The following is a 26390-nucleotide window of genomic DNA, read 5'->3' as shown; positions in this document are numbered from 1 at the left end:
GTAAAAATGAATTTAGTTGAAAATAAGAAAAGCTGCAGTTGTTTTATTTGCCAATATTTAAGCTAAACAAAACAAATACACATGCTGGATTTACATTTGACAGCAGTCTACATCTGCATGTCAGCCATCTTTAAAACAACTTGTAGGAGGACAATAACAAGTTAATGCCTTTATTATTTCATATATCTTAACATATAAAAAACAGAAGAGGATAAAATCTCATACTCAGATACTCAAAAGACCACTGTGACTGCTATAACCTGCCACTAGGGGGCGTCAAATCGGGCCATATAATACCTCCAGCGCTTTAAACGACCTGCACCAACATCAACTATGTATCCTTCTTAAACCACCGCGGACCATAAATACAGACAAACCCCAACAAGCAGCACGCGCCAACATCTTTGCTCCAGCTGCCCTCGAGCTGATCTGATTGACGTGGTCAGAGCAGACAAAAGGCTCCTTTGCACGCGCATTAGTCACATCTGATGTCTGGTGCGGCGCAGTGAGCCCTGCTACGATTTGGGCTCTCCCGCGGTCCGTCCTCTACGTGACGTCACGCCGCAGCGGTATAAAGCGCTTGAGGCCGGCGCGAGCGCTCAGAGCCGCCCTGGTCCCCGCAGCCCGAGCCGTGCGTCCTCGGAGACAACACAGAGGCTCCACGCTTCAGTGAGACTGGAGGGAGGAGGGATGCGCTGAGCGGCGACATGACTTTGATCTGCTGAGCCGAGCTGCGAACAGGAGCGCGAGAGGTTTTATTGAACTGGGAGAGGTTCTGACTGGACTTTGAGTAAGGTCTAATGGGCGAACGCGAAGCTGGACATAAGTTTATATTAAGGGGGCTGGCACACGAAAAGGCGTCTTTTCTATGATTAAGGCCGAGGGGAGTCAGAATAAAGTTCAGCGCGTCTCATTGGTTTTATTTCCAGTCTAACTGTCCCCGACGTTGGCCGCTCAATCCGCACGTTTCATCCACGGAGCGACCCCAATGCACAGAAGAAGATGCATGTGGGAAAGGCTTTGCTGTTCGTCCTCCTCCTCAACTGCGCCACTCTGAGCTCGTGCCTGTCAACCTGCGCCACCGTGGATATTGACCACGTGAAGAGGAAGCGGGTCGAGGCGATACGAGGTCAGATCCTGAGCAAACTCCGGCTCACGAGCCCCCCTCAGTCACTCGGACCGAGCAAAATCCCTTATCAGATCCAAGCATTGTACAACAGCACTAAAGAACTACTGGAGGAGCTTCGGAGGGATCGGCAGCAAAGCTGCGGCCAGGACAACACAGAAACTGAATACTACGCCAAAGAAATCCACAGGTTCAACATGGTTTACGCATCGCACGAAAACAGTGAGTACGAGCTCCGGGCGCGCGACGTCTCAGTCGCTTCCCCCTCGCGCACGTCGGCGTCGTGTCAGAGACGCCGGCGCCCACGGGAGGTGCGTGGGGTGAGGGAGCGGGGCGAGTTGAGGTCGGAAAATTAGCTTTTGGCAAACGCTGTAAGCGAGGAACCTGCAATCACGGCGCGCAGAGTGCGCAATTACGCACCAAATTAGGTGCCAGCAGCCGAACGCGCTCAGCGCAGAGCTGTTAAGTTTCGCTTTAACTGATGGTGACAGTATTTAGAAGCTGTAGCTCAGCAGCTCTTAGGTTACTACGTGTGTTTATCTGCCGGATGTGTCAGACATTGGGGATATGTTTAACACAGAATCACCGTTTGGATGAAAATTACTGCATCTCTAAATATGCCAAACTTTGCACAAACCTCATTTTGCACATTGAAACACGGACATCTAAGTGAAATAACTATGAGCAAAACACTTCCAATGTTACTAGAACCTTTAGATGGAGAGACAGAGCTCCTGGTCTGGTAAAAGTGAACACTGAACCTTGTTCTTGTGGTCACCAACCTGTTTAAACTTGCACCAGTGTTCCAGGAAAGTCACTGCGCTTCACTATTCCTCCTCTTGTGCCCCCCCCCCCCCCCTCTCTCTCAGTATCAAGTCTGAGGGGGGGGGGGGGGCTGCCTTCAGGAGAAAGACCAGGAAAAGAGAGAGGTGGGAAGGGAAAGTTAGAGAATGAAAGGACCTCCCAGTTACTCTGAATAATCAGGTGTGACACCGGTTCACATCCTCCTACTTCAGCCTGATTAACTCCAGTATGCTGTCGTTTTATTGCCGCTGGGTGATATAAAGCCGGGTTTCACTGCTTGGTTGATGATGGGCTTTAGTTTGTTTGTGAAGCTGGGGCTGAGAGGGACAGGTTCATGCAGCGTGACAAAGCAGAATAGCACAAATGCTGCATGTGTCTGAGGCGGCCTCACGGTCCAGAGCAAAGCCAAGGCTGTTGCATCAGGGTCTTTCAAGTCAACAGGTGTTTCTCAAAAGACCTGTTTTCTCCCAGCAACGTTCTGCTTTGAATCTGACAAAGTGGTTTTGACAAAAAAAAAAGCACTGGTTTTAATTTTGGATATGGAGAGATCACAAAATAGCAAGTTCTCAGGGCTTGAGCCCATGTCAGATGGATGAAAAAGACAGTGGAAACATGGTGTGGTCAGATGAGTTCATGTTTCAGGTTCCTTCACGACGTGTCAAAGTGCTAAAGTGATGATTCGGACATACAGTGGATGCTGCTATCGTGCAGGCGTCGCCCCAGGAAAACTCTTGATACTGTATTGAGACACTACCAGGCCTCATTCTGCATGTCTGCAGTCCAGAACGGTCGTCCACCGATACGGTGCATCTTCCACAGCAGAATCCAGCAATAGCTTCCACAAACATTTGTATAGTGTTCAATTCATTGTACCACAGGTACAGGTGAGGTAACTGCTGATAAAGGGGGTTTAATCAACTAATTCTTATATCATATATTCATTTTATATACAGAGCTACTTTTACTTATACTTAAACTAATAAGTTGTTACATTAGAATACTGACTTCTTTTGTAGTTTTGCCAGTCTAATAAACATTCAACTCATTGGGGGGACAGTATTATTTGTTTGTTGAATCAGTTTAAAAATGTGGCATCAGCCATCAGTTTTCATGGTAAACTATTAGTGGGCAGGTTGAACCTGCAGTTGACTTCATTGAGAATCATTGAGATCTGGCCAGCAAACGTAGGAAAGATTTCCTTTTATAGCATGGTGCACAGACCTCAATCTGGCATATGTCAGTGACCGAGGTTGGGCTGTGTGGTCGGGAGGGGTTAGGGTCCAAGAAGTTGTCAGAGGGACTGAGGGCAGGAGGACGTTTGATATGTGAATACCACAGAGACACAGTCATGCTAAGCTAAACACTACTGTTATTTTAATTACAACATTTTCATTTCCACCAAATATAGACAAAATGTGTTACAAAACTCGAAGGAGTCTTGATAAGCTGATAAACCCAGTGCCCAGTTTCTAAACACTCAAGTTCATATTTCAGATCTTACTATAAATAAAAAGACTGAACGTAAGTGATTCAAATTTCTCTGCATGTTATTTTTAGCTCAACATGATTGACACTATGGTATTTCAAAAAGAATTACAAATAATGGAGGTGCTAACCTCGCCAGCAGGTTGTGGTACGGTCCCAGTTAACAGTGATTTGGACCATAACTGGCAACAAGACCGACAGTCTGAGTCACACAGACATGCAGCACAACTCACACACAATGAAACAGTGAAGGTCACCGAAATTAGCAATCATTTACAATTTTCTTTTCTTCGTCTGACTCATCATTCATTCAAACATTAATATGTTTGGCTTTGGGCTGTGGGTCAGACAAAACAAATAATCTGATGAAATCTTCGTGACTTTAGAAAATTTGAAAAGACATTGCTTCATAATTTCCTAATAGACTAAACAACAAGTAAATTAACAGAGGAAATAATCACTACAATAATCAAGAATGTAAACAACCATCAGCTTATTATAGTATCATTAAATAATTTTAGACACAGACAACATAAAAAAGTGACATTTTTTGATTTATGGGAGCAACACTATCAACACTAGCTAATTGCAGAGCATGAACTTAGTGATAATAAACTGGAGTTGTACTCCAGTAAATACTTAGTAAATACTAAAATATAAACATTGAAACTTACTGTGAGCAGGGTTAGCATTTAGAATTCAGATAATTAAAGAATGTAACGTAATAATCTTAATGGTTTTAGTAACATCTCCAATAGTAGTAGAGGTCTGTGTTTGCGGTTTCCTGCTCCTGACCTGAAGCCCATTAAAGAGATTTTTCCTCTCCCTTCTAGACGATCTGCCCTACTGTACAAAAGGTTCTACATCGAAGGTTTTCCGCTTCAATGTCTCTGCCATGGAAAGGAACTCAACCAACCTCTTCAGAGCGGAGTTTCGAGCTCTGCGGGTGCCAAACCCCACTGCCAAGAGGAATGAACAGCGGATTGAGCTCTACCAGGTGTGTGCGGAATCAGAGACATGACTGACAGTCAAAGACACAAGGAGATTAAGAATCTGGTATAATTGCTGAACTCAACAACACTACTGGACATTTAATTCTAGCCTGTCAGGAACATCTCTTGCATAAGCTGGCTGCTTGTTCTTCAACCCTAATTCACAAATTGAGCCAACAACAACTGGATTGTGTTGCAGCCGAGTGGCAACAGCCAGACCAAAAGCCAAGAGCTCAACAGGCCTGCAAAATGTTTGCAGAACCGGGACAGGGCTATGGTCGGTTCAGTGGCGGCAGCTCAGATCTAGTTATGGTTATGCAGAAGACTAACATTGACTCTTCAACCACATTCAAAGTTTATTAGGTTGTTTGAAACAGAATCTGGTTTGTGGAGTAGCCTAAAACACTACAGATTTGGAGTCAGTGGTACCTGAATCTACGCTGTAATGGCACTGGCGTTTCTTTATGATTTTTCATTATTGAACGAGAATCTTGACTGATCACAAGCCGTGTTCCTGCTTTGCAGATTGTACGGCCAAACGATCACATTAGGAAGCAACGCTACATCGGAGCCAAGAATGTGCTGACAAGGGGTACTCAGGAATGGGTCTCCTTTGATGTGACGGAAACTGTGCGGGAGTGGCTGATGAACAGAGGTGGGGCTGAGATCACCGTCATTCGATTCCAACGCATTAGTCCTAACGATCCTTTCACAAAAAAACCTTGACTTCTCTTTGAAGTTCTGGGTTTTAAAAGGGACACTGTTGAATTCTGTTCTGACAATCCTCTTTCTCCATAATTGTTGGCAATCAGGAAGTAATCTTGGTTTGGAAATCAGCGTGCACTGTCCCTGCCACACGTTCAGTCCAAATGGTGAAATCATTGACAACGAGAACGAGGTGTTGGAAGTCAAGTTTAAAGGTGGGCTGCAGCATTTTTTTGTCGGCATTAGTTGCTCATCTAAGATCTTCTGACTGTCGTTCTCCTAAATCCTGGCTGTAATTAATGATTAAGGTGCAGACGGATACGATGAGCAGAGTCACTTGGACTTGGACAACTTGAAGAAGAAAAAGGAACAACCCCTCCCACACCTCATCCTCATGATGATCCCACCCCACCGCCTGGACACCCAGACCACACGCCGACGCAAGAGAGGACTGGACACAAACTACTGTTTCTCGTAAGAACCATGCGTAGCAGCTGCTCATACTTTATGTACAGTATATCACCTATAAAAAGCCTAAATACAATAAATGCCGTGTCATCGTTGTCTTATGACAGAAACACGGAGGAGAGCTGCTGTGTTCGCAAGCTTCACATTGACTTCCGACGTGACCTGGACTGGAAGTGGATCCATGAGCCCAGTGGTTATGATGCCAATTATTGCTCGGGGCCTTGTCCCTATCTGAGGAGCTCAGATACGACACACAGCTCGGTAGGAGGCAGTTTGGATATTAATAATTGCCTATTTTACAACATCAACATAAAACATGTTATTCATTTAGTTAGTTAGTCTTGTTATTTTGGCCCAGGCCTTGGACGATACACATCTGCCTCCAGCTAGAAGGTGTTATGTTACCAGATAAATTAAATGCTACCAGGGGTTGTTAAGTATAACTTAAACACCAGTTTTAAGGATAATTACACTTGATCAAGTGCCATGAGACTGAATGTGTTTAACTTGTTACATAATGACCACATCCCTGTGCTCTCCAACAGCTGCTGAGCCTGTACAACACTCTGAATCCAGAGGCATCGGCCGCGCCCTGCTGCGTCCCTCAAGATCTGGAGCCCCTCACTATACTCTACTATTCTGGACGGACCCCTAAAGTGGAGCAGCTTTCCAACATGATCGTCAAGTCTTGCAAGTGTAGCTGAGAGGACAAGAAACGAGAGGTAGCGTGGCAGGATGTTACTAGGTACTGACCAACCCCATACTCTTGACTTGTGGACTCTTAGCTGTGACAAATACTTAAAGTGACCCTGTGGCCTCGTGGGTTAGACCTGAACACCACTCTGGTGATCAAACGTCGTTCATGGATGCAGAAGTTCTTAAAAACCTGAGGTCACAATTTGTTCATCTTGATTATTTTAATCGAAAAACCTCCAAAACAAATCTGAATTATTAGAGGTACGATATAGAAGATTTCCACCTGAGGCTGGATCAGAGAGTACTGTACAATCGTAGGTGCAATACACAGATTGAACTATAAATGAAAGAGGATCGACCTAGTCAGTAGAGCAGATCTCTGTTTCTAGCCTTGCGATGATATTGTTAATAGCCACAAATATAGACGGTGCTCTGATGGATGTCCTTTCCGGCTGTATTTTTCCTTGAACTTGCCTTAAATTCTCCTCCCTTCAAACAGTGGGCATTATCTTCAGACACAAAAGGAGAAAGGACAGACGTGCTGCTGTATCCAAAGCCATAGCTGTGGTCAGGGGAAAGGAGAGCTGAGAGAGAATGCTGTTGGATTTGCAATGGAAAGTAAATGAACAAAGAAGTTGAGCCAAACTTTTTTTTTTGGGCCAGCCAGCAGCAATGGCCTTTTTTTGCTGTGTATTAGATGGGACGGAGGAATAAAAAGAAGAGGGGATGTGCATGGAAGGGAAGAACTGTGATGGAAACTAGCCACGAGAACACTGCCATTCACTGGAGGCTTTCATCCCGAGCAGGTTCAAATTATTTCTGGGACATCAAAGAATATGCTGGAAGAGAACAAGTGTTACGCAACAGGTTTTTACGAGATTTCTTTTACATTAGTAGCACATTTGGTCTGTTACGCAACTTGTCATATAGTGAATGTTTCACTAACTGGGAACAAAACTGACACGTATCTTTAACGATGGAACCACTTTTCTAGTAAATTAGTAAATTCCTAGTAGTACTGTTATAGTTTGTTGTAGTTTAGGAAGAATGTCAAACTAGTTTGATCTACTGAATGTGATGCAGTAAGTTTGGATGCTATATACTTGCTTTTACCAACATTTGTTCGCACTCAAAAGCTGTACTGTCCATATTCTTCGTTATGTAATTCAAGGCTATCGGGATAATTAAAACATCAAGTCCTATAGGGGGCCTAACAATTCCCAGATGAAAACAAAATATCTTCCTTGTGAACTTCTGCTTTTGAACAACATAAAGAGAAACAATGGCAGCAATTGACAGCTACAATAATATTAATATTGAAATTACAGCAATGCAAATGGCAGTAAGCATTGTACACATGCTGTGTTAGCTGTTGTTTTGTGATGCTGCCTGTATTCCGAGCCCCCTGTTGGTTGTGGGTTGAATTACATGTCACCGCTGTAGAAACCACACAAAGGAAAACAAGGTAAACAAGGAAGCTCTGGTGGCGATGCACACGCAAGCATGCAGTTAAAGGCAAGTATGTCTGACGGGTTAAAAGAAAGTGCAATCTGAGCGTTTTCTCCAGCAAATGCAATGTAATTTAAAATGCAGCTGTTTTTCTTTTTTAAACCACACTATCTTACGATCCCTCCCTTCGCCCTTCACTCTATCCAGCTGACACGGAGCCGCATGTGCAGTCAGGACTCCCCAAACACTGCAGCCTTTTAAATCCTCTGTTTGTTTTGGTGCTACCTTACAGTGTGTAGCCTAATGGAACGAAAAAGTCTAAACATGACAGCAGCTGGACGGATACAGAAATACATCATTCCTCTCAGAGTCGGGAAACGATTCTGAATTCCTGTTACTGTTTGACAGTCAACCAGTTGAGTCATCTGGGCTCCAAGCGACATTTAGGTGAGGTTTCTTGGGAGCAATACTGTTTTTTTGTCTTGATGATTATGATTGTTATTAAAATCACAACATGCAAACCCTTCATGAGCGTCTCTTAAACCAATCAAATGTAACAGATCTGTTAAAGTATTTAACTCTCCAAATTAGGGAGCGATGGATTTACCCACTGGTCCTGGCTGCCACATTGAAAGGCCGTTTAAAATGCTATTTTCCCATAATGTTGTGGTTCCATACGAACACAATTTTTCTTACTTGAATCTCACGGGTCCCACCTGTTTCCTGCAGCCATTTTTCCTCTACCCGAGTAATAAATGTACCTTCTCTTTCTCAAGGATTGTTCCTTAACAGCTTTCCCAGACAAAAAGCAATGACTCCTAGTTCTACAGCATATTTGTGTCTTTATTTTCATATTTTTCATAATCACACATTAGTTGGTCAGATGTACATCTTTCTTGTCCTTTTAGATCAGAGAGGCGACAAATTCAATGTCATGTTTGATCTTCTGTTTATCTGGCCCATTAACGGCCTTTGTTGGGGACAATACTAATGACAAATAATGAAGGGTTGCAATCAGTTGGGGAGGGGAGTGTACCGGACTGACTTAATGCGGACTGACAAGTAGTCAGAGAGAATTCTCTTTCTGTGTGTGCCCGGTATTGTTCCATGTCACAACCAATCAGAGATGAACCATGATGGAGACACAAAGACCAGAGGGCACGATCAGGGCCAAAACACAGGAGCCTGGGATTTAATGGCTTTGCAAACAGCCCTGTACTAACAAGCACGTTACTGGTAGAGAGCAGCTGTGCATGACTGACTTTTAACCTTCGCCAAAATCACTTGCTCTTATCCATTTGTTCCTGTTAGAGTCAAATCCAAATCCTGTCGGCTCCCGCTAGCTTAGTATCGCAAATCAAATGGTCTGCACCTCCCGGTTTCTTTCTTCAAGTCAGCAAATTCAACCAAATCTGGAAGCTTGTTCGATCCCTGCGAGAGTAAATAATAGAGTAGTTTTCCCATGTCACTGTAATGGAAGCAGGCAGAGGGCTTAGTGATGGCGAGGCAGTAGCTGGCTCGGGCCTTTATATTCAAGCAACGAGTCATTTTGGTTAACACAGCAGTTGGCTGCATTGTTTTCGAAAACCCCACACACACACAGTGAGAGTTTACGATGCGGCCATGGGACGCACTCATCAAATCACTTGTCATGCTATTCTGCATTTGTTGCTGTCAAATCACATAAGGTGAAGTACAGAAGCAGCAGCTGAGATGCTGAATCTTTCATACTGTACAAAGAATGAAACCAATTGCTAAAAGATCAGCAAACATTCATTTTGTCTCTCACTTCTCACAAGTCTAACAAACTTGACTTTTATTTCTAAAGAATAAAGACACAAATTAAACCACTGTTTATTGTGTTTTGGGGTGAAGATGAGCACCTCAACCTCAAACCTGCAATAAACTTATTTCCAGCTCCCGGCTACTGGATGAGCGGGCCATAATCAGACTTGAGTCCAGGGTCCATTTCTGGGTTGGAGTCTGACTTTCTCAGAACTTGTGCTCTTCCAAGACTCACCAATGATGAATTGCATGACACGTAAATGCACAGAGGTTTGGAAAACTCTGTCTGCTGCTATTCCCTGAGCAGATTAGCAGATGTGGAGTGAGAAAAAAAATGAGAGGGGGAAGTGAGAGACAGAGAGTGAGTGTGTGCATATGTGTTTGAGAGGCAGAGAGAGAGAGAAAAAGAGAGAGAGAGGAAGAGAGCGAGAGAGGTGGACTGTAGCTGCAATAAAATCATCAGGTCACATCAGAATAGTTCTCAGGCCCCAGGGTGGAAAGAGTTGTGCAATTCAGCAATGAGAAGCACACACACACGTGTACACAAGCACACGTACAGTATGTATGTGGAGCCAGCGGCCAAAGTTACTGGAAAGGAGTGAAAGGGTGAACAAATATGTAAACACATATCAACTTCATAGACCTTCATAGCTAAACAAATGAATGGGAGGTCTGGATCAAACTGCACCAATATATTACAGCAGTGTGTGTGTGTGTGTGTGTGTGTGTGTGTGTGTGTGTGTGTGTGTGTGTGTGTGTGTGTGTGTGTGTGTGTGTGTGTGTGTGTGTGTATTTCCGTGACAGTATTCCAATAGTACAGGGATGGTGTGTCCATGAGAGACGGGGCGAGATGGAGGAAAAACATGGAGAGCGAGAGAGAGAGAGAGAGATTAGAAGTTGCACACTCTTTAAATCAGGATTCAACAATATGTAAAATGTATTATATAGGGAAGAATCAAGCCAAGTTTGAATTATATAAGCAACTGCTGGTTTAGTGATAGAGACAGTAAAAAAAAACATGAAAGTTGAAATTATGGCTCATAAAAGAACAACTGCAGCGTTTGAAAGAATAAAAGCCTAATTCTTCTTCTACTGTACAAATGAAAAGTTCAATTTCTAGGCTTTACGGCAGCATTAATTCCCCACATCTGTGTTCTACATAAACGCAGCCCTCTCATCCGTTTGACTGAAGGCAGTCTGTCAACACAGCGGCTGCCAACGCACGGCTCCGTCCTGCCAGGAGAGGTGAACCAGGCTTCAACCTGGTGAATAATAACGGAGGAGGCGACACTGTAACATGAAGGCCACATTCAACAGGTGGATGAGATTACAGTGGTTTTAAGAATTAAGCCGTAGCTGTTTGGCCAAACTATTTGTGGATGAAAAGTTTAATAAGTAGAATAATGCAAAAAAAGGGAAGCTAATGTCACAAATCTAAACTGACAATAAAGCCTTGTCCTCAGTTTATTATTCTTTTCTGGTAATAGGCCCTCATGCTCCATTGTCTGCTCTCAGCTCTGAGGATAAAGCGTCTGTGTGGCATTCAAAGCATCCTGTACATTCAGCTGCTGTGCTGTGTTACCGTACAAACATGCCCCCACTCTCTGAGAGCAGGAGAAGCTTAAATCACGCAGATACCTGAGACCGGATACCCCTCAGATGACCCTCCAGGCAACTGTAACACCAACCTTCTCCCCCACGCTTGTCCCATAGGTGCAAACCAGACTAATGGGGGAAATTAAATCCCTGACAGCCTCGTATAGAGCTGCTTCCACTCAAACAGGTAACGGCGAGAGCACGAGCCGAGCGCCTCCCCCTGCAAAAGCTCCACAACGAGGCGTTAAGTGCTTCTGCTAAGTTTGTTATCTTTCTGCCAGTCCGGGCACACGCCACCCTTCGTTCTCACGGTTCCTTGGAATCAAAGGAGGAGGAGATTTATACTAGTTGGATCAAGGCTAAGGAACACAACGTTTATAGACCCAAGGCAATGATCTGTGAGGGGCCACGGGAGATGTAGAAACAGTCTAAAAATAAGGTCTCCTGCTTTTCTAGCAGAATACTGGAACTACCAACACAGGTACAGGCTGTGTTCAGGCTCATTAAAAATGATTGCACATAATGCAGGTGTTTCATATGCTGTAGAAACTGGAATACAGCTAAAAAGAGATGAAAACCAGGTTTTACATATTTAAACCCAGGTGCCTATAGAGGATTCTATGAACAATATACCCCAGCTGCAGTTCACGCTGGTCGTAAGTGTCCTTTCCAGCCCAATTAGCACAGTCCAGGTTTAAATTCGAACTCGCTTGCATGAGCCGCATCTATGCAACAGATGGGTTTTACAGAAGCTGCTGCACGATGCATTCAACGGCGATAACAGTGATGATGATGATGATCCACTAAACGCTATGATAAGATTACCTTCTGTTTGTGGACACTTGCACTATTGCACTCCTCCCCACAAACTTGTGCAATGTTGCACAACCTCACGCCAGCGTTACTCAACAAAAGTGGAAAAAGTCAATTTTGTACATCTCTAATGGCACTGTAATTACTCCGCTATTAGTAACAAGATATCGCAGCCTGCGCGTTGCCAGGGAACCAGCAGAAGCAAAGACACACTGTTCGTCCACAGAGTCAATGAAAAACATGTTTGGTTTGTGCCTCCCCATTAATCTGCATGAGACCCCATGACTCCCGCAGCTGGCTGCGCTCCATGCACAACTGGCTGCTCTACGTCTCACGCGTCGTACAGCAGGCTCACGACCCCCCTCGTGGCTTCGCTGTGTCTGCACACGTACATGTATATAACATTTATATATAGCACTACTCGCTATTTCAAACTTAAAGCAATTTTGATTTTTACACACTTTTAAACTCTTAACACCAGGCAATAGGTCTGCGCTGATGGTCCGAGGAGCAGCAGTGGAGTCCATGTTTCCCGGACGCTTTCAGGTTACACTCCAGCGTCTCGCTGCACTATATTTATGGCCGTAGCACAGCTAATTTGAGGCGTCAAGCAGAAAATACATCTCACCACATACACCAGGAAAGATAAGCAGCACTTACAGACAACACAGCGAGTTTGCCTGCAATGAATTTACGTTGAGGACTCCATTGTGACCACTGGCAGACAGTTTAGAGGCGACACATACAAGGTGGACACCACACAGTTGATTTTCACTAATTAAACATGATCAATCGAATCAATTTGCTTAACGTGTAACATATTTGGAGGTCTATGTATTATGATGAGTCAATTTAACGATGTTTCCAGAAGGCTAAGATGACACCTAATCCCCTGTAATCACGGTGCATAACCTCTCATTACTCACCGCAGTTTCACATGGACTCTGCTTTTGTACTTGTCACTATTATATGTGGTTTGACGTGCGCTTGCAATTAGCTTCCATGTTTTGGTGTTTGGAAACTATAACCACCACCAGGAAGCCTTTTCATGAATTGCTGGAGCTGCTGGGGAACATGCAATATTTGAATGACTTTGGTAAAATTATTTACAATCTCCTGGAGAAGATTTTAATATTGTTTATTGTTTTTTGGGGACAACTTCACTTTGTCTCCCTCATTCGGATCTACTGTACAGTCATTTCTTCAGTGTTGTAAATGCTGGGGTCGGACCATTTTAAAAGTCCCAGGACAGCAAGAATTTCTGATTTTGGCTACGATGTTAGTCCCTACATTACATCCTGATAAGAATTAGAATAACGATACTAAACAAAAGATAAAGGTGTGAGAAATCTCTCCCTATTTTCAGGAAAATTAACGGTCCAGAGACACTTGAACGAAATGACTTTATCTGGGAATTTCCCGAGAAGAATCCCCCCCGCTCTCCTGATTATCCCATAATCAGCTGCTCTTTGCCAAGAAATGCTTCAAGATAAGATTGTCATATATTATTTTAAAAAGCATTAATCGAGTACATCTTGCCACTGAAGTAAGTGTTGGTCTGAGTTTGGAACGTTGTACCAGCTCAAATCTGTGAGACCAGTGTTCAGTGCATGATGGGGGTTGTAAGAACATCTGTTGTCAGTTTTTACTTTAATGGCATAATGTTTAAATGCGAGGTTCAGGCTGGACTGATTCACCAGCAGCTCTTAAAAGAACAATTGAGGCAGCAGGTCAACCATCAAAACCCAACAACATTACATTTTATTGTTTGTGGAGTAAAATACAGTCGTGCCTCGTTTTAAAATTTACTTTTTTTTCCGCTGACTGGTGAACTTAAATCACTGTTATTTCATGACCCAGCTTAAAGAAACACAGCCGAGATTTATTTTAACTCTTTAAACTAGACACAGAGGCAACTAAATAGTGTCATGAAATCCAGACTGCGCACCACGCCCCAGCACACACACACACACTGCAAAGCATAAATCAGAACATAAACAGTATCTGTATTACATTTCCCAGCAGAGGTAGTTGTCCCATACATTGTGGGTGGCATGTATGGGACATTCAGGCGTCTTCACATGCTCCATCGTTTACTTTATACTTTACTGTTCCTATCAAACAACATTTATCAGATTTATTTCATGAATGCACCACAGAGTAAAAGTTCTCTCTCAAATTCTAGGCCTCACACAAAGCCTGCTGTCCTTGGAGGTGATCAAATACAAACATGCTGCGGTTTCACTGATACATTCGAGTCAAAAATGTGTCATCTCCCTAATACAAGCTAAAATATCAAAGCAAATAAAACCACTGTGTTACATAATCGCAGCCCCTCAGCACTGATCACTCACAGCTATTCGAACGCGACTGGGAGTGTATCCCGTATAAAGATCCCAACTTCAGACTGAGACACTGACAGCCACGGCGCACGGTGCCAGAGCTGCTGGAAAAAAATTGGATCAAGAACATAATCTGGGAAAGCTGTGGCTCCGCTTTGCCAGAGAGGCAGAAAAAGCACCGGTGCAAATTTACCTCTACCCAGGAGAACGCCCCCCTGGGGTCTGTCTCACCGTGTCACAGAGCGCTCATTAGCATGTAGTCGCTCACCGTGAGCAGAGCTGCTTTACCTCAGGAGCCCGGAGGTGCCGGCCCCTCGTCTGGTTCCCATCTACAATGCTGAAGGTGGAGGGCTTTTTTTTATCAATTATAATTTACCGAAGGTCAATATTTTTTCATTACAGCACTCCTTTTCATTGTCTATCAACCTTCTGGGATTGTCATATGTTTGGATGCTCTCACCTTTAGGACGTTACAACAACTTTATCCGAAGAATTCACAACAAACAAAAGGACACACATGATTTATATTATTTATGTTTTGCCATAAGAAGATATCTTTCAACATAATTGAGTTATCTCACTTGGAATCTTACATTTTAGTGAGTCTCCATCTGAAAAAAAGCTTACATTTAACAAAAGCCTTCATTGTGGCACGGTAACTACAGACAATATTTCCTGTTTCAACTTCCATTTTGAAAGTGCTCTATGATCCCAATCCTAAATCGTACCATATGTTCCAAAAAATTACTTTTTTTTTTTCGAAAGCATATTCAGCAGGAGCTAAAGTTAAAAATAGACACCAGGGAAATTTGGAGATTGTTCAGGTATGTTGTTGGTTAGCCTCATCTGGTAGATGCATTGAAGCCTCTCTGTTATGATCAACTATATCTACAGATGTGGCTGGAGAACAGATTTATAGCAGACTTGAGCTAGGATTCTTTGGCCAAAATCAGATCAGATGTTAATCTTAAACCCACAGCCAATACCAGGGAACACAGTGGGTGCTTTTTAGAAAATGTTATTGTGAAATCAAATTATGAATCTAATAAATTTAAGTCTAAAATGGGAATAGAGCTTAAATGGCCATGGAAAGCTTCCGAATTATTCCTACACCAGCGCATAAACACAATACGGCCCCTGGACGGTCGTCCTGGAACAGCAGAACCGGACAAATGAAAGTTGCATCTGTACTATATCATCTACTCAACGTAAGTATAACAAACGCCTTTCCTCACAGTAGTGTTACATTTCATATTCCAGAGTCTGTGTTTATTAACTTGGCATTTAATAAATGGTGAATGGGCCAAGTCAAACATGTAGACACCGCTTGTTACAGGGCTTCCTCTACTCACCACGTGGCCTCTGCTGCTCTGGGGAACACCTTCAGATCTTTCTACTTCAGCCAAACTCGCCTGATGCTGCTGCAGTGACACCAAATACACAATATCTGATCATTTATTTACATTCAGAGGAAAGACTGTGGAGGTTTTAAGGGAATTAATCAAGTGGACTGGACTGGAGCAAAACTGGCTGAATTTATGTGGAGATGTAAAGTTTGAGGAAATAATCATTTTATGACTTTTCAATAATACTATGAACTGTACATTTATGTTAAAAGACCATTTTACAGCTTGTCTCCAGACCTTACTAATGCTGTAATGTTACAGTAAAACATTTGCCAGCTATTTTATAGCTAGTTCCAGCCTTGTGTTTTGAATCTGGCTGTAAGTTAGGCGTGAAGGCCGCAGTTTGTAGCCTACGTGTCTCCTGGGTTGGTTCTGAATGCGAGTTTGTGTCTTTGTAAATCCAGTTTCACCTCCTCTACGTTTGCCTTTTCTTCATTCAAACGTATTAAAGACAAACATCCTCCGTTTTAAAAGCCTGGCCGCGCATCAGGTTGAACTATGTGCAAGTTCATACAGCGAGTACACGTGACTTTCAAGCTAGCTTCAGCTAAAAGCAGCTCCGCGGCCCAGAAATACAAAACAAAGTTACATAGAAATAATAGAAATGGGCAAACTAAACGGCTCGGATTAATACTTACTATCTAGTCTTTCTTTTGACATGTTGCTGTGAAATCTCTCTGTGTTGTTGGCTTGTTTACACCCCGTCTAGTTTGAAGGCGCGTCAACACACACAGTGCGTTTGTTTTTGGTAACGCTTGGCTCGAGCGGGCGGTGAGTCGACCCGCTCTGTAGATAAACTAACAAAACAAAACTAAACATCACGTAAAAGGATAAATTAACAGTCTAGGAAAGTTTTTCATAATTTAGGAATTCTAATTAAATGCTCACATCTTGTTTATTTACTTGTGTTGTTGATGACACAATGTTCACAATAAAGTCATCAACAACATTTATCAACTCAAAATAATAAGAAATAAATAAGAAAAATTACAAGAGAAAGAGGGGGATGATGGTATCTTATTGTTTTTTTTTTTTATTAACTAAGTCATAGACTTACACCCACCAACCCACTACACAAGAGTGGGTACAACAGTGTAATGGTGTCCATAAAAAAAAATGTCACTGAACTTGACAGTGAAATCGCCCCATTGTCAATGTGCGGGCACTGGTTTGAAGAGCCCAGTAAAAGCACCTGGAGACGTCCTCACTGGGGCTCAGCCTGCAAAGATACGGTTACGGTCCAGGAAGCTCCGGGATTACGGCCTGTAACACACCAAAACACACGGGCTGAGCTGGATTCCACATGGAGCAGATATAACAGAGAGACAGCGGGGCCTTTCTGCTTTGATCCCGAGTCTGTTTTTTCTCAAGAATGAATAGCACTATCTGAGGGTCATTAAGATGCCGGCCTAGCAACGCACTGGCACCGGGCCCCATTACGTTGGCCGCGAGCCCGAAAGGCAAAGCAAACACTGGCTCTGGCGATGAGCTGCGCTTGGCTCAAGGAGACGGGAAGATGTATTTTTAGTCGCCTTGCATCACTAGGGGCCTTGTGCCAGTGGGTTCAATCATATGTTGTCCTGGGTGTCGACCTTTTAATTTCACTCCCATCAGAGGTTGGTTTGTCCTCTGATCACATCAATGAGGCCAGAAAATGATCTTATTACTTCCTGTAGAACAGCAGCTGGTTCATCCATCTTCACGTCCGAGCGGACATTTTGAAAACGCTATCTAGGAACTGCTGGTCATTGACTGAGTGGAAGAGATAAGAAGACGCCTCTGACCGACCATGAAATTGCCTTTACATTACTCGCTCGCCAACGCTGCCATCCCTGTTGGCGTCGCCGCGGAGATTCCATGGGACCGCCGTGCCTTCCTCGCTCCCAAGAGCCCCGGCGAAACCGCACCGTAAATGTAAAGTGATTATTCAGTGGGGGAAAAAATGAGTTGGGGGCCAGCGTGGTTGGAGCGCAGGACAATGAGGGGCAGATGACAGATTGATAATGAAAGAGATGGAGCATGTACCTCTGCTCTCTCCATTATAACTTCACTGCAAACACACGCTGTAGTACTGTACGTCTGAACCCGCGGACCACTCAAACTGGCAACCGTGAGCACTATTTACTGCTCCCATGCCCAATATTGGCGTTTTTCACAGACTAAATTGTGCAGGTGGAAAAATCTCCGATCCGATCGCTCCTCCCGGTGATGTTCCCTTCACGTGTTGCACGCGCGTCTGTTCGGTGTCATTCGGAGCCCGATTCCCTCGCCTTTTCCACTTTCGTCTGCCACGAGCAATTTGCTGTGTTTCTAACGTCGTCCATGCTCCGTGAATTTCCCACCGGCTTATCTTCGGCTGAAACCGAAGAAACACAAAGAAATGTGCCCCTTCAGGCTACATGAGTCTGTGATTGTGTTATTTGGCATCACTCGCACTACAGGGAGCTGTTACTTGGCCGAGGGCTCGCGGGTAAAGGACAATTATCTGGCTTTTTTAGCCGGCGAGGATGACGTAACTAATTGAAGTTTAATTCAGTGTCCAGTTGTGCAGAAGTCTGTGTTTTCATGCGGCGGCAATGGTTTAAGGTCACGGACACACACACACACACACACACACACACCGTACGGATGATGGAGACAGAGGACGGTTGGAAAAGTCAGCTTGCAAAAAGAAGCGTAATAGCTGGTTCACACACGTCGGGGACCACTAATTTCAGAGTCGCTGCGTTCGGGAGGAACGAGAAGAATGTGGAACGTGCACCCTCCCTGATAGTCATGGCAGCCGTGTCGTGTTTGTTTGTGCACCTGTGTGTCAGGAAGGAACACAAAAATCTTGTTTCGGTGCCGCAGAGGAGAGATCGCAGACGACAGTGGCTCCGCGTTTTGCTGGTGTGAATGCTGTCTTTGGGTTCTTTTCAGCCGTATCGATTTACATGCATTTTCTGTCGTCGTATGAAGATAACCTGCACCTCACAAACGTGAGCATGTGACAGTGCAGGTCGTCCAGCTGTTCACTGTCCCGGAGCTGGAATGTGCTGCCCTGTGAAACTCCAGGAGAGGACATTCATTAAAGGATTAGCTTTGAACGAGGCGCCGCTGAAAGGCGAAGAAGGAGGAGTCCCAAACGATATTCAAGCGGCGTTTTGCGCATGAGCGGAGATGCTGGCGTCAACAAAAGCAGCGCTCCCGAGGGCTAGCGCCGCGGCTAAGGCTAGCAAAGATCGCAAATGAGGCGGAATCCCGCGGCGGCGGCTAATGTGTCAGCGAGGCTGAGATCGGAGAACCTGTAGCTAATTTAAGGTTTCTTTCAAAGGGGTCAGAGGTCACCAGATTCTCAAAAGGCCGCAAAGATACTGTACGATGAAAGCGCAGCGGGTGACTCAGATAGGGAGCGTTTCATGGGAATGCTGCTAATCTTCCAGGACCTTCCAGTAAGAGCTCATATTTTCAATTTGAGATGTCTGCGCTCCCCTAGAACCGCTCATTCTTTAATACCCCCCCCCCCCAAAAAAAAAAATGGCCCTTAAGTGTTTCAGCTGCAGTTCCAAACCAAACAGAGGCCTTACATCGCTTGTCTTGTTTATTGAAAGTTTCAATAATAGGCAATTTGGCCGGGACAGTAGGAATCCTCAGTCGAACGGCTGTAAAAGTGGCAGCATGTGTGGTCCGGTGCTGCCACTGGCTGATCCAGGGCCAGCGCTTCTCGCTAGCATAACACATGCCGACAGCAGGCAGACATGGCGAACTGGACTCCCCTTGTTCTCACACACTGTGCCAAATTGGGGGAAATTCTTCCAGTGGCAAGTATCAATTACTCACTTTAAACAAACACCCAAGGCTTTTGAATATCAACGTGGTGCGTGCGCGCCTCCCCATAGGGCGCTGATATAGGGAGGCCACACACGAGGAGGCAGCCTTTCACCTTGTCTGCTCAGTGTTAGTATCAATACGAGCCCAAAGGTGGACGATCCTCCATCAGACTCGGCCCGTCCCGCGGCCACGTGGTCCTCGTGAAAACGCGGCGGACGAAAGATGTGGGCGGATCGCACGTTCTGCGCCGAGGAAAAACCTCATCCCGGGATCGGACACGTTGAAGTCCTCTCCAGGAGGACCCACGGCTGCGAATGATTTGAGGCTTTGGATGAACCGCAAGATGTGTGTGTTCATGGGAAAAGAACACAAACGTGTGACGCGTGCTACCAACATGTATTAATCATTTACAGGAGAAATACTGTGGATTTTTGAAGAAATGACCAAACAAACCAACAAACTGTGACACACTTTCTATTCCTGGGCCCGTTTGTGGCTCGGTGGTGCTGTTTGTATTCCTGCAGAACGCTGGACAAATACAGATGACGTGATGTCATGCGGAGTAATTCCCAGCGTTGATTCAGTGGAACTTGAAGGTAGGGAAAAAAAATGTTCCCTTACATCAACTAGGATTTTTCCAAAGGAGCGAAACAAGGGCTCATTCTGGATCCGTCGGCGCGGCAGCGCTCGTCTTTAAAGGCTCGGGAGGAGCGGAGAGATTACACATATCTCTCCAGAGACGCGCAACGGCCTCTCACTCCCGCTACTGAAAAGGAAATCAGCAATGGTCCAATGATGATAGCTACGAAAGCACTGTCAGCCGCTCGGGAGGCTCTAACGCGCCACGCGATCCTCCTGCATTAGTGTGAAACGGAGTCAGAGGTCCGTCTCTCAGTGGGAAATTAAAAACACGAGGGCGTCGTCGCACGGGAAGGAAGGAGGAGGCTTTGATATGTCGAAGTGTTGACAGTGCGGGGACACCTTATCCCGAGCGCTCCCTCCTCGTGGCCCCTCCAGCGGCTCCCGTCCCGGCGCAACAAAGGCTTCAAACGCGCGCGCGCGGCGCCGCTCTTTCGTCGGCGGCTGGAACCCTCGCAGGCGCAGGAATTCGCGCACGAACCACCTCCAGAGTCTCCGCTCGCCGCCGTTGTTACAGGCACGAATCGCATCCAGGTGTCGCGCTGCAGCTCTCAAAGCTGCAGCCGCGCTACGGCCGCGCGCCCAAAACAAATAAGCCCGTTTGCGGAAGCGGAGACTACAGACGGGAGGGTTGAAAATCGACCTTGAGAGGAAAAACCGAGGCCGGGGGGTTCATATCAGTCCAATAACAGTCATGTGGAAAGAGAAAAGGCACCAGCGCTGCGCATTTGGGGATCGCGGCAGCACAGTGTTTTCATTGTGCCGTTGGGAAAACAGACACCGGGACCCGGTGCAAGTAGCGGCCGCTCAGCGGTGCGTGGATTTAAGGAGCGGGACCGTGGCTGACCTCTGAGACCCCGCATTAATGATACACCGCGTGTTTCATATCTGCTGCAATCATTTCCTGATCCAGACCGTATTTTACTTTATTTACATACCACCTTTCTCTCCTCTGAGAAAACAAACTGCCGCCCTGAATAACGGACGTGAACGCGACCGGGGGCTCCATCAGATCACCTTTCACTGGGAACACTGTGCTCAAGGGCCCCATAGGCTTCGAGCAAAACCCCAATTTCCCCGCAAATCCCATAAACAATATTAGAGTTAAGCCAGAAAAGCATTTTACGTCATCTGAAGCGAGCGGCGGTGGGTCAGAGTGGGTGAACGCACGTCTGTGGTTCATGCATTAAGACGGGGCCGTTCTGCGGTTAGAATGTTTACACGGTCACGCAAAGCTCGTATTTGGTGTCAGGCTTTATTTTTATATATAGTGTATTATATATAGTGTATTTCACGGTTGGGTTCCTGACTCCCAGAGGCTGCACGTCGATATCTCTGTGACGGTGAACTGGGAGCAGTGGTGGCCAGTTCAGCATGGGGGGGTGTGGGGGGGGGGGGGTGAATGAGAAGCTGTGATTCCCCTCTCGACTCACATCCTGCTGCTCTTTGCCAGTGAAGCCCCCCCCCCACACACACACCCTCATGGACTGTTTAAGCTTAATTTTATCGCATGACTAAGTTTAGTTCTGCTTCCAGTGAAAATCATCAGCGAGAGGAGGTAAAACCGCAACAACGGCCTATAGGTGACGTGTGTGTCCAGGATCTGTTGCATCACTTTACATTTTTGTGGGATGACCGAATAATTAAATTTCAAGCTAGGAGCGGGGACTAGTGCTGCACAGGATTAGGATAATAGCTTCAGTGACTTCTTCTATGGTGAAGTCAGCTGTGAACTGAAACAAAGAGTTGTTAAACTGTTCACACTGTGCGTGTTTGTGTTGATCCGAGGGTTTGTGGAAGCACATGACGTGCTGAGAGCCACGTTAAATAAAATTATTGCATTAACTCCATTTTTGTTATCGATATTGTCAATGCAATATTTGTTAAACACATCAGCGGTTTATTTTCAGTGTTATTGGCTCCATGTTGAGAATCTGTCATTAATATCATTCCAACTTTGAAACGTGTGGCCACTTTACGAGTTGTAAACGCGATGTTGACGCATTGTCAGCTGATTAAATTACCAAGGTGAGCGCGTTGGCAAAATAGCAAACTATTGCCTAGTTACACACCCAGCAGCAACACAACACCCGCGTTTGTTGGGAACCATTGGAGGATCTCGCCAGCGTCCGCTTGGGGTTATTTTTAGCTCGATCTCGGTTTCCATCGGGTCCCGATCGCTCCGCTCTGCCACTCAAGGCCGAGGAGGCGACTCGGGAACGCGTGAGAGGAGCAAACGTCTCTGCGGGGCGCTCGCGGCGCTCCTGGACGCCCGCGTTGTCGTCCGGCGGCGGCTGTGTTTGCTCGATGAATCACAAACAGGGCGTGTTTCACAGCGCGTTCTCCCACTTTTTAACATCTCCGTCCAAGCGATTGTCACTTGGGGGAATTTTTCCCTATGATCAGAACTGGTTCGGATGATGGGCGGAATATTTCCCCTCTTTGTGGAAGGCGATGGATCCAAACACATCTGCGGGGAGACGTGAACACGTGGTGGGCGTCGGTGTCCAGCTGTCCACCTCAGACGCATCTGTGTCTAATGAGTAGAAAAATGACCTCTGATTAATAGACGCATCCTCTGAGACTAAACTCAGCGACAGCGTCTTGTCCCAACGCCACTATCGTGTTTACAGATGTGCTCGTGGCAAAGCTGTCAAACTGCATGTGCTGCTGCGTCACATGTGGCCCGGTGCCATTTATCCATTCACCATGTGTCTGATATGCCATCAGCGCTCACATTGAGCCCTGTGATATTAGCACCGCGGAGTCCGGAGCCCCGAGGAGCACTTTGGCTCCGAGTAAATGCTCCTCTATTGGATTTGTCCAGGAGCAGATGGGCCCCGGTCCACGGCAGCTGAGTGCATGAGTGCACGGGCCCGTTTTCAGCGTCACATCCCTCCGGTTCACTGGGTCGAGGAACGTACCGAAAGGAAGCGAAGCATTATGGGTAAGATTACGAGATGACACCAAGTGAGGGCCTAGCATAGCGGAGTTGCTGGAGGAGGGGCTGAAGGTCACGTTGATGCGGACCCATTGTGTTTTCTCTCCTCAGGCTGAGGACAAACGCTGCGCCGGGGTGATTAAATCCAGGCCCCGCGCTTGGAAGCATCCAGGGCGGATTTTCCGAGGGGAGCGAGGGACTTGGCGCCGCAGATCCTGTGTGTTTTCCACCCCGATCTCCGCTTGGCAGGGCCCTAAATAACAACGCTCCTACTGAGGGCGCTGCCCGGGGGGGGGGGGTCCCTGTTTACAAACACGGCCCCCTCCACCTGGGGGGGGGCATTGGGGCCTAATCCTTCAGGCTTGGACACACAAACACAGGGGTCAATGAGTGGCTACTCAGCTCCAGCACCCGTCTAAACACACTTTCAAGAAAATGTGAGTATATTAGTCATTTAACGGCCGGCTTCCGCCTTTTCACTATTATTTTTCCTTGCATCATGGGGCACGCGGGGGCGTGAGCCCGGCGGTGCTGAGAGGTCCATTCATGCGGCCATGCGCGGATGTGTGTTTATTTAACTAGCGCGCGGGGCAACCTGCGCCCTCAATGCCTGCTGCTGTGCGTTAGCGCCAAGGCCCATAAAGCCTGTGATCCGCGCGCCAGCGTTGAAACCCGAGGCCCGGAGAACCCTCCTCGGAACGGCGTCCGCGGCCCGGCCAGAAAAAGGAACCCAAGGTAAACACGAAGTGGGCTCGTTGCATGAATGCAGCGCTCAGTGGGCGACGAATAGAAGTCCGAGCCGCACAGTGGAATAATGTTCGACGTGTCGCTCGTTAGGACGTGTCGCTGACGAGGGGGCGGCACTTTCACCTCCACGCGCCCGCGGAGCCGAGCCGTCGAACCCGAGGCCCGGTCCCAGAGCGGGTCGCGTGGGTGGAGCCAGAACGGTAGCGCTGCAGCGGCATGTTCCCATGTGCGAGAACGACGCACCAGGCCCCCCGGGGGGAGGGGTGTGTGTGTGTGTGTGTGTGTGTGTGTGTGTGTGTGTGGGGGGGGAGAAATTAGCCGCTGCCTGCAGCAGCTAATCAACGCAGCCACAACACGCCTTGCGACGCCCTGTTTGTGTGGCGGGATGTGAAGCAGATGCTCGAGCGGCACCACATGAAACGACCGGATTAAAGTGAGTGGATTACTTTTGTTTTTTTTTTTAGGTGACCAAAGAAAAGGGTTGTTTTAATGGGACTGTTCAAACGCTGCTGGTTTTCCTGAAAAACTCTATAATGAACCACAGTGGCCACTTTATTAGGGACGCCTGTACTGTGGGATTCAACCTAATGCTGCCATTCATTCTACTCAACTGGGCCTCAACATTAGAACCATCGCCTGCTGTGACCTCGACAATAAACATATAGTAGAATTAAAACCTTTCTGGCAGCTTAATTAAAAAGTCCAGGCCCGTTCAGATGATTAACCAACACCCATCCTGGATGAATGTGTGTATTTCTGTCTGACCTAGAACTGAAAACAAAACAGAAATGATGTGTTTGCTGTTTCAAGCAGTCATTGTCTAACGGTTTAAGGAGGCCACACGCACACACACACACACACACACACACACACACACACACACACACACACACACAGGGATCGAGCTATGAAAAACGCCACTTTCTATCTCCTCCGCGAAGCGAGGACGGGAGAACCGCCGGTACCGGGCGCAGCCCGTCTGGACCGGCGCCAGCCTTCAATATTCAGGACTCGCTTTTGCGGCTCGATTTCACGAGCGCCGCTTCTCCAGAATGCGCACAGATGAGGTGCGCGCTCGGCAGCCGCTCCAAGAAACACACGGCGGCCATCTGCGCGCGACACGCTCCCAAACACACTTACTCGCGTTTCACTCTCGGCCCGGTTCTACTTCCATCTCCTGCTCTGCGCAGTTGTTTTGAGATCCACCTCGTCAGCGAGGCCTTCTCCCTTTTTACTGCTTCTATCCCTGTTTTTCCCATCTCTCAAACCGTTTGCCTCCCCGTCTCCGCGTGCACGACTCTGGCGCGTGCAGCCTTCACGCCTTCCCAACCCACTATCTCCCATCTCACCGGCAAACACAGGGTTTAAGCCCAGTTTCTAACTAGCAGTGCGAAAGCCTACAATCTGTTCTGCAGACCTCATGTGAAGCAGCGTGCAGCTGATTACAGAATGCTGTTTTCCTCCCACCTCTCTAGACAAACTAAATATAGTGTGTGTAATTTTAGTTGTGCGTTTGCGCTTCGGGGGTTTGCGGGCGCAGGAAAGATCGTGGTGTGGATAGTTGATAATATCTGTGAAGCGCCAGCAGGCAGATCGGATCGGCCGCACTCTGGGCTATGACGCACTTCATGATGCAGCGGCGCTGGGGAGTAAATCACTGTGCCGTTCTCAGGCTCCGGGTGTGAGGTTCTGTCACCAGCCTCATAGCTGCACGTATGGAACCATAAAACAACATGCAATTAAAGCAGCCGTGCACCAACTGAGCACAGCCTGCTCGTGGAGTGCTTTAGGAGCTGCTGGTTCTGCTACGGGCTCATGTGGGACCCGGGGCCGACCAATAACGGACCTTCAGAGCTCGTTTCCCACTGAAAAAGGCCAAACGTGACTTTTATGCAGTTGCTGGTTTCAGGATTCATTCTGAGAGAACACTGTTGGTTTTTCCAAGTCGGGGGATGTCAAGGATGGGGGTGGGTGAGTCATTACTTCCAGTAAAGTATGCTCGTACTCCAAACTACACCTGTTGTCCAACATGCAGGTTTTCTGTGTGTGTTCAAGCAACCTGAGGTAACACCCAGCTCGTCCTTGTCCTTTCGTGACCTTTCTGCCTGCGGCTTCAACATTACACATCAATAAAAAGACAGTATAACACAATGGACACGTCCTTTGTTCTTTATAGAAAGGGTTTAAATGTAGCTTTTTGGACGAGTAGCAGCAGATGCAAATCCAATTTGCTGCAGCGGAGCGATGCTTTTCGCATTCACGGGGAGTGAAATTACCTCTAAATAGTATTTCCACAGATATATATGCTGATGAACTTGTAGTACCAGGAAAACAACCGCCGCGTGCCAGAGATCGGTCGCTGGCCAAGTGGAGAACGATGAGATCATCAGAGAATCAGTCAAATGAAAACTGCTCTTTGAGCACTGGCCTTAAGTCAGGATGACCTCATAGCGGAGCTGCTCACAGGCAAATTTATCTATTTATGCCAACGAGACGGTCGACGGCTGCTTCTACTCGACCCGAGCTCCAGATCTGCTTTTAACGTTAACCAGGGATTATCCCAACCTGATTTAGTTCAACTTAAAA

General features: G+C 46.4%; 1 protein-coding gene across 3 annotated transcripts; it reads left to right on the top strand.

Annotated features, from left to right (window-relative positions):
- The first annotated feature begins 588 nt into the window (after nt 1-588).
- LOC114849930 (transforming growth factor beta-3 proprotein-like) lies at nt 589-8500 on the top strand. 3 transcript variants are annotated; one of them, XM_055506532.1, is made up of 8 exons: nt 589-1348; nt 4249-4412; nt 4933-5062; nt 5220-5327; nt 5421-5586; nt 5688-5841; nt 6126-6302; nt 6776-8500. In XM_055506532.1, the coding sequence occupies exons 1-7, from the start codon at nt 1003-1005 to the stop codon at nt 6282-6284; spliced, it is 1227 nt and encodes a 408-aa protein (XP_055362507.1). In that variant the 5' UTR covers nt 589-1002; the 3' UTR covers nt 6285-6302; nt 6776-8500. The 3 variants fall into 3 exon arrangements, with proteins under 3 accessions (XP_055362507.1, XP_028997581.1, XP_028997580.1); XM_029141748.3 differs by having other exon boundaries at nt 6126-6325; XM_029141747.3 differs by having other exon boundaries at nt 6126-8500.
- Nucleotides 8501-26390: the final 17890 nt, after the last annotated feature.

The sequence above is a fragment of the Betta splendens genome, chromosome 24, assembly GCF_900634795.4.
Source record: "Betta splendens chromosome 24, fBetSpl5.4, whole genome shotgun sequence".
In the NCBI taxonomy this organism is placed as follows: Eukaryota; Metazoa; Chordata; class Actinopteri; order Anabantiformes; family Osphronemidae; genus Betta; species Betta splendens.
Note: the sequence above shows the minus strand (reverse complement) of the source record. Positions and strands in the feature narration are given on the sequence as shown.

Bases quoted from the DNA above. Each gene is read 5' to 3' on its own strand.
- LOC114849930 (XM_055506532.1), top strand. From the start codon at position 1,003: ATGCATGTGGGAAAGGCTTTGCTGTTCGTCCTCCTCCTCAACTGCGCC. The intron at 1,349-4,248 runs GTGAGTACGAGC...TCTCCCTTCTAG, and splicing joins TTACGCATCGCACGAAAACA to ACGATCTGCCCTACTGTACA. The intron at 5,587-5,687 runs GTAAGAACCATG...GTCTTATGACAG, and splicing joins GACACAAACTACTGTTTCTC to AAACACGGAGGAGAGCTGCT.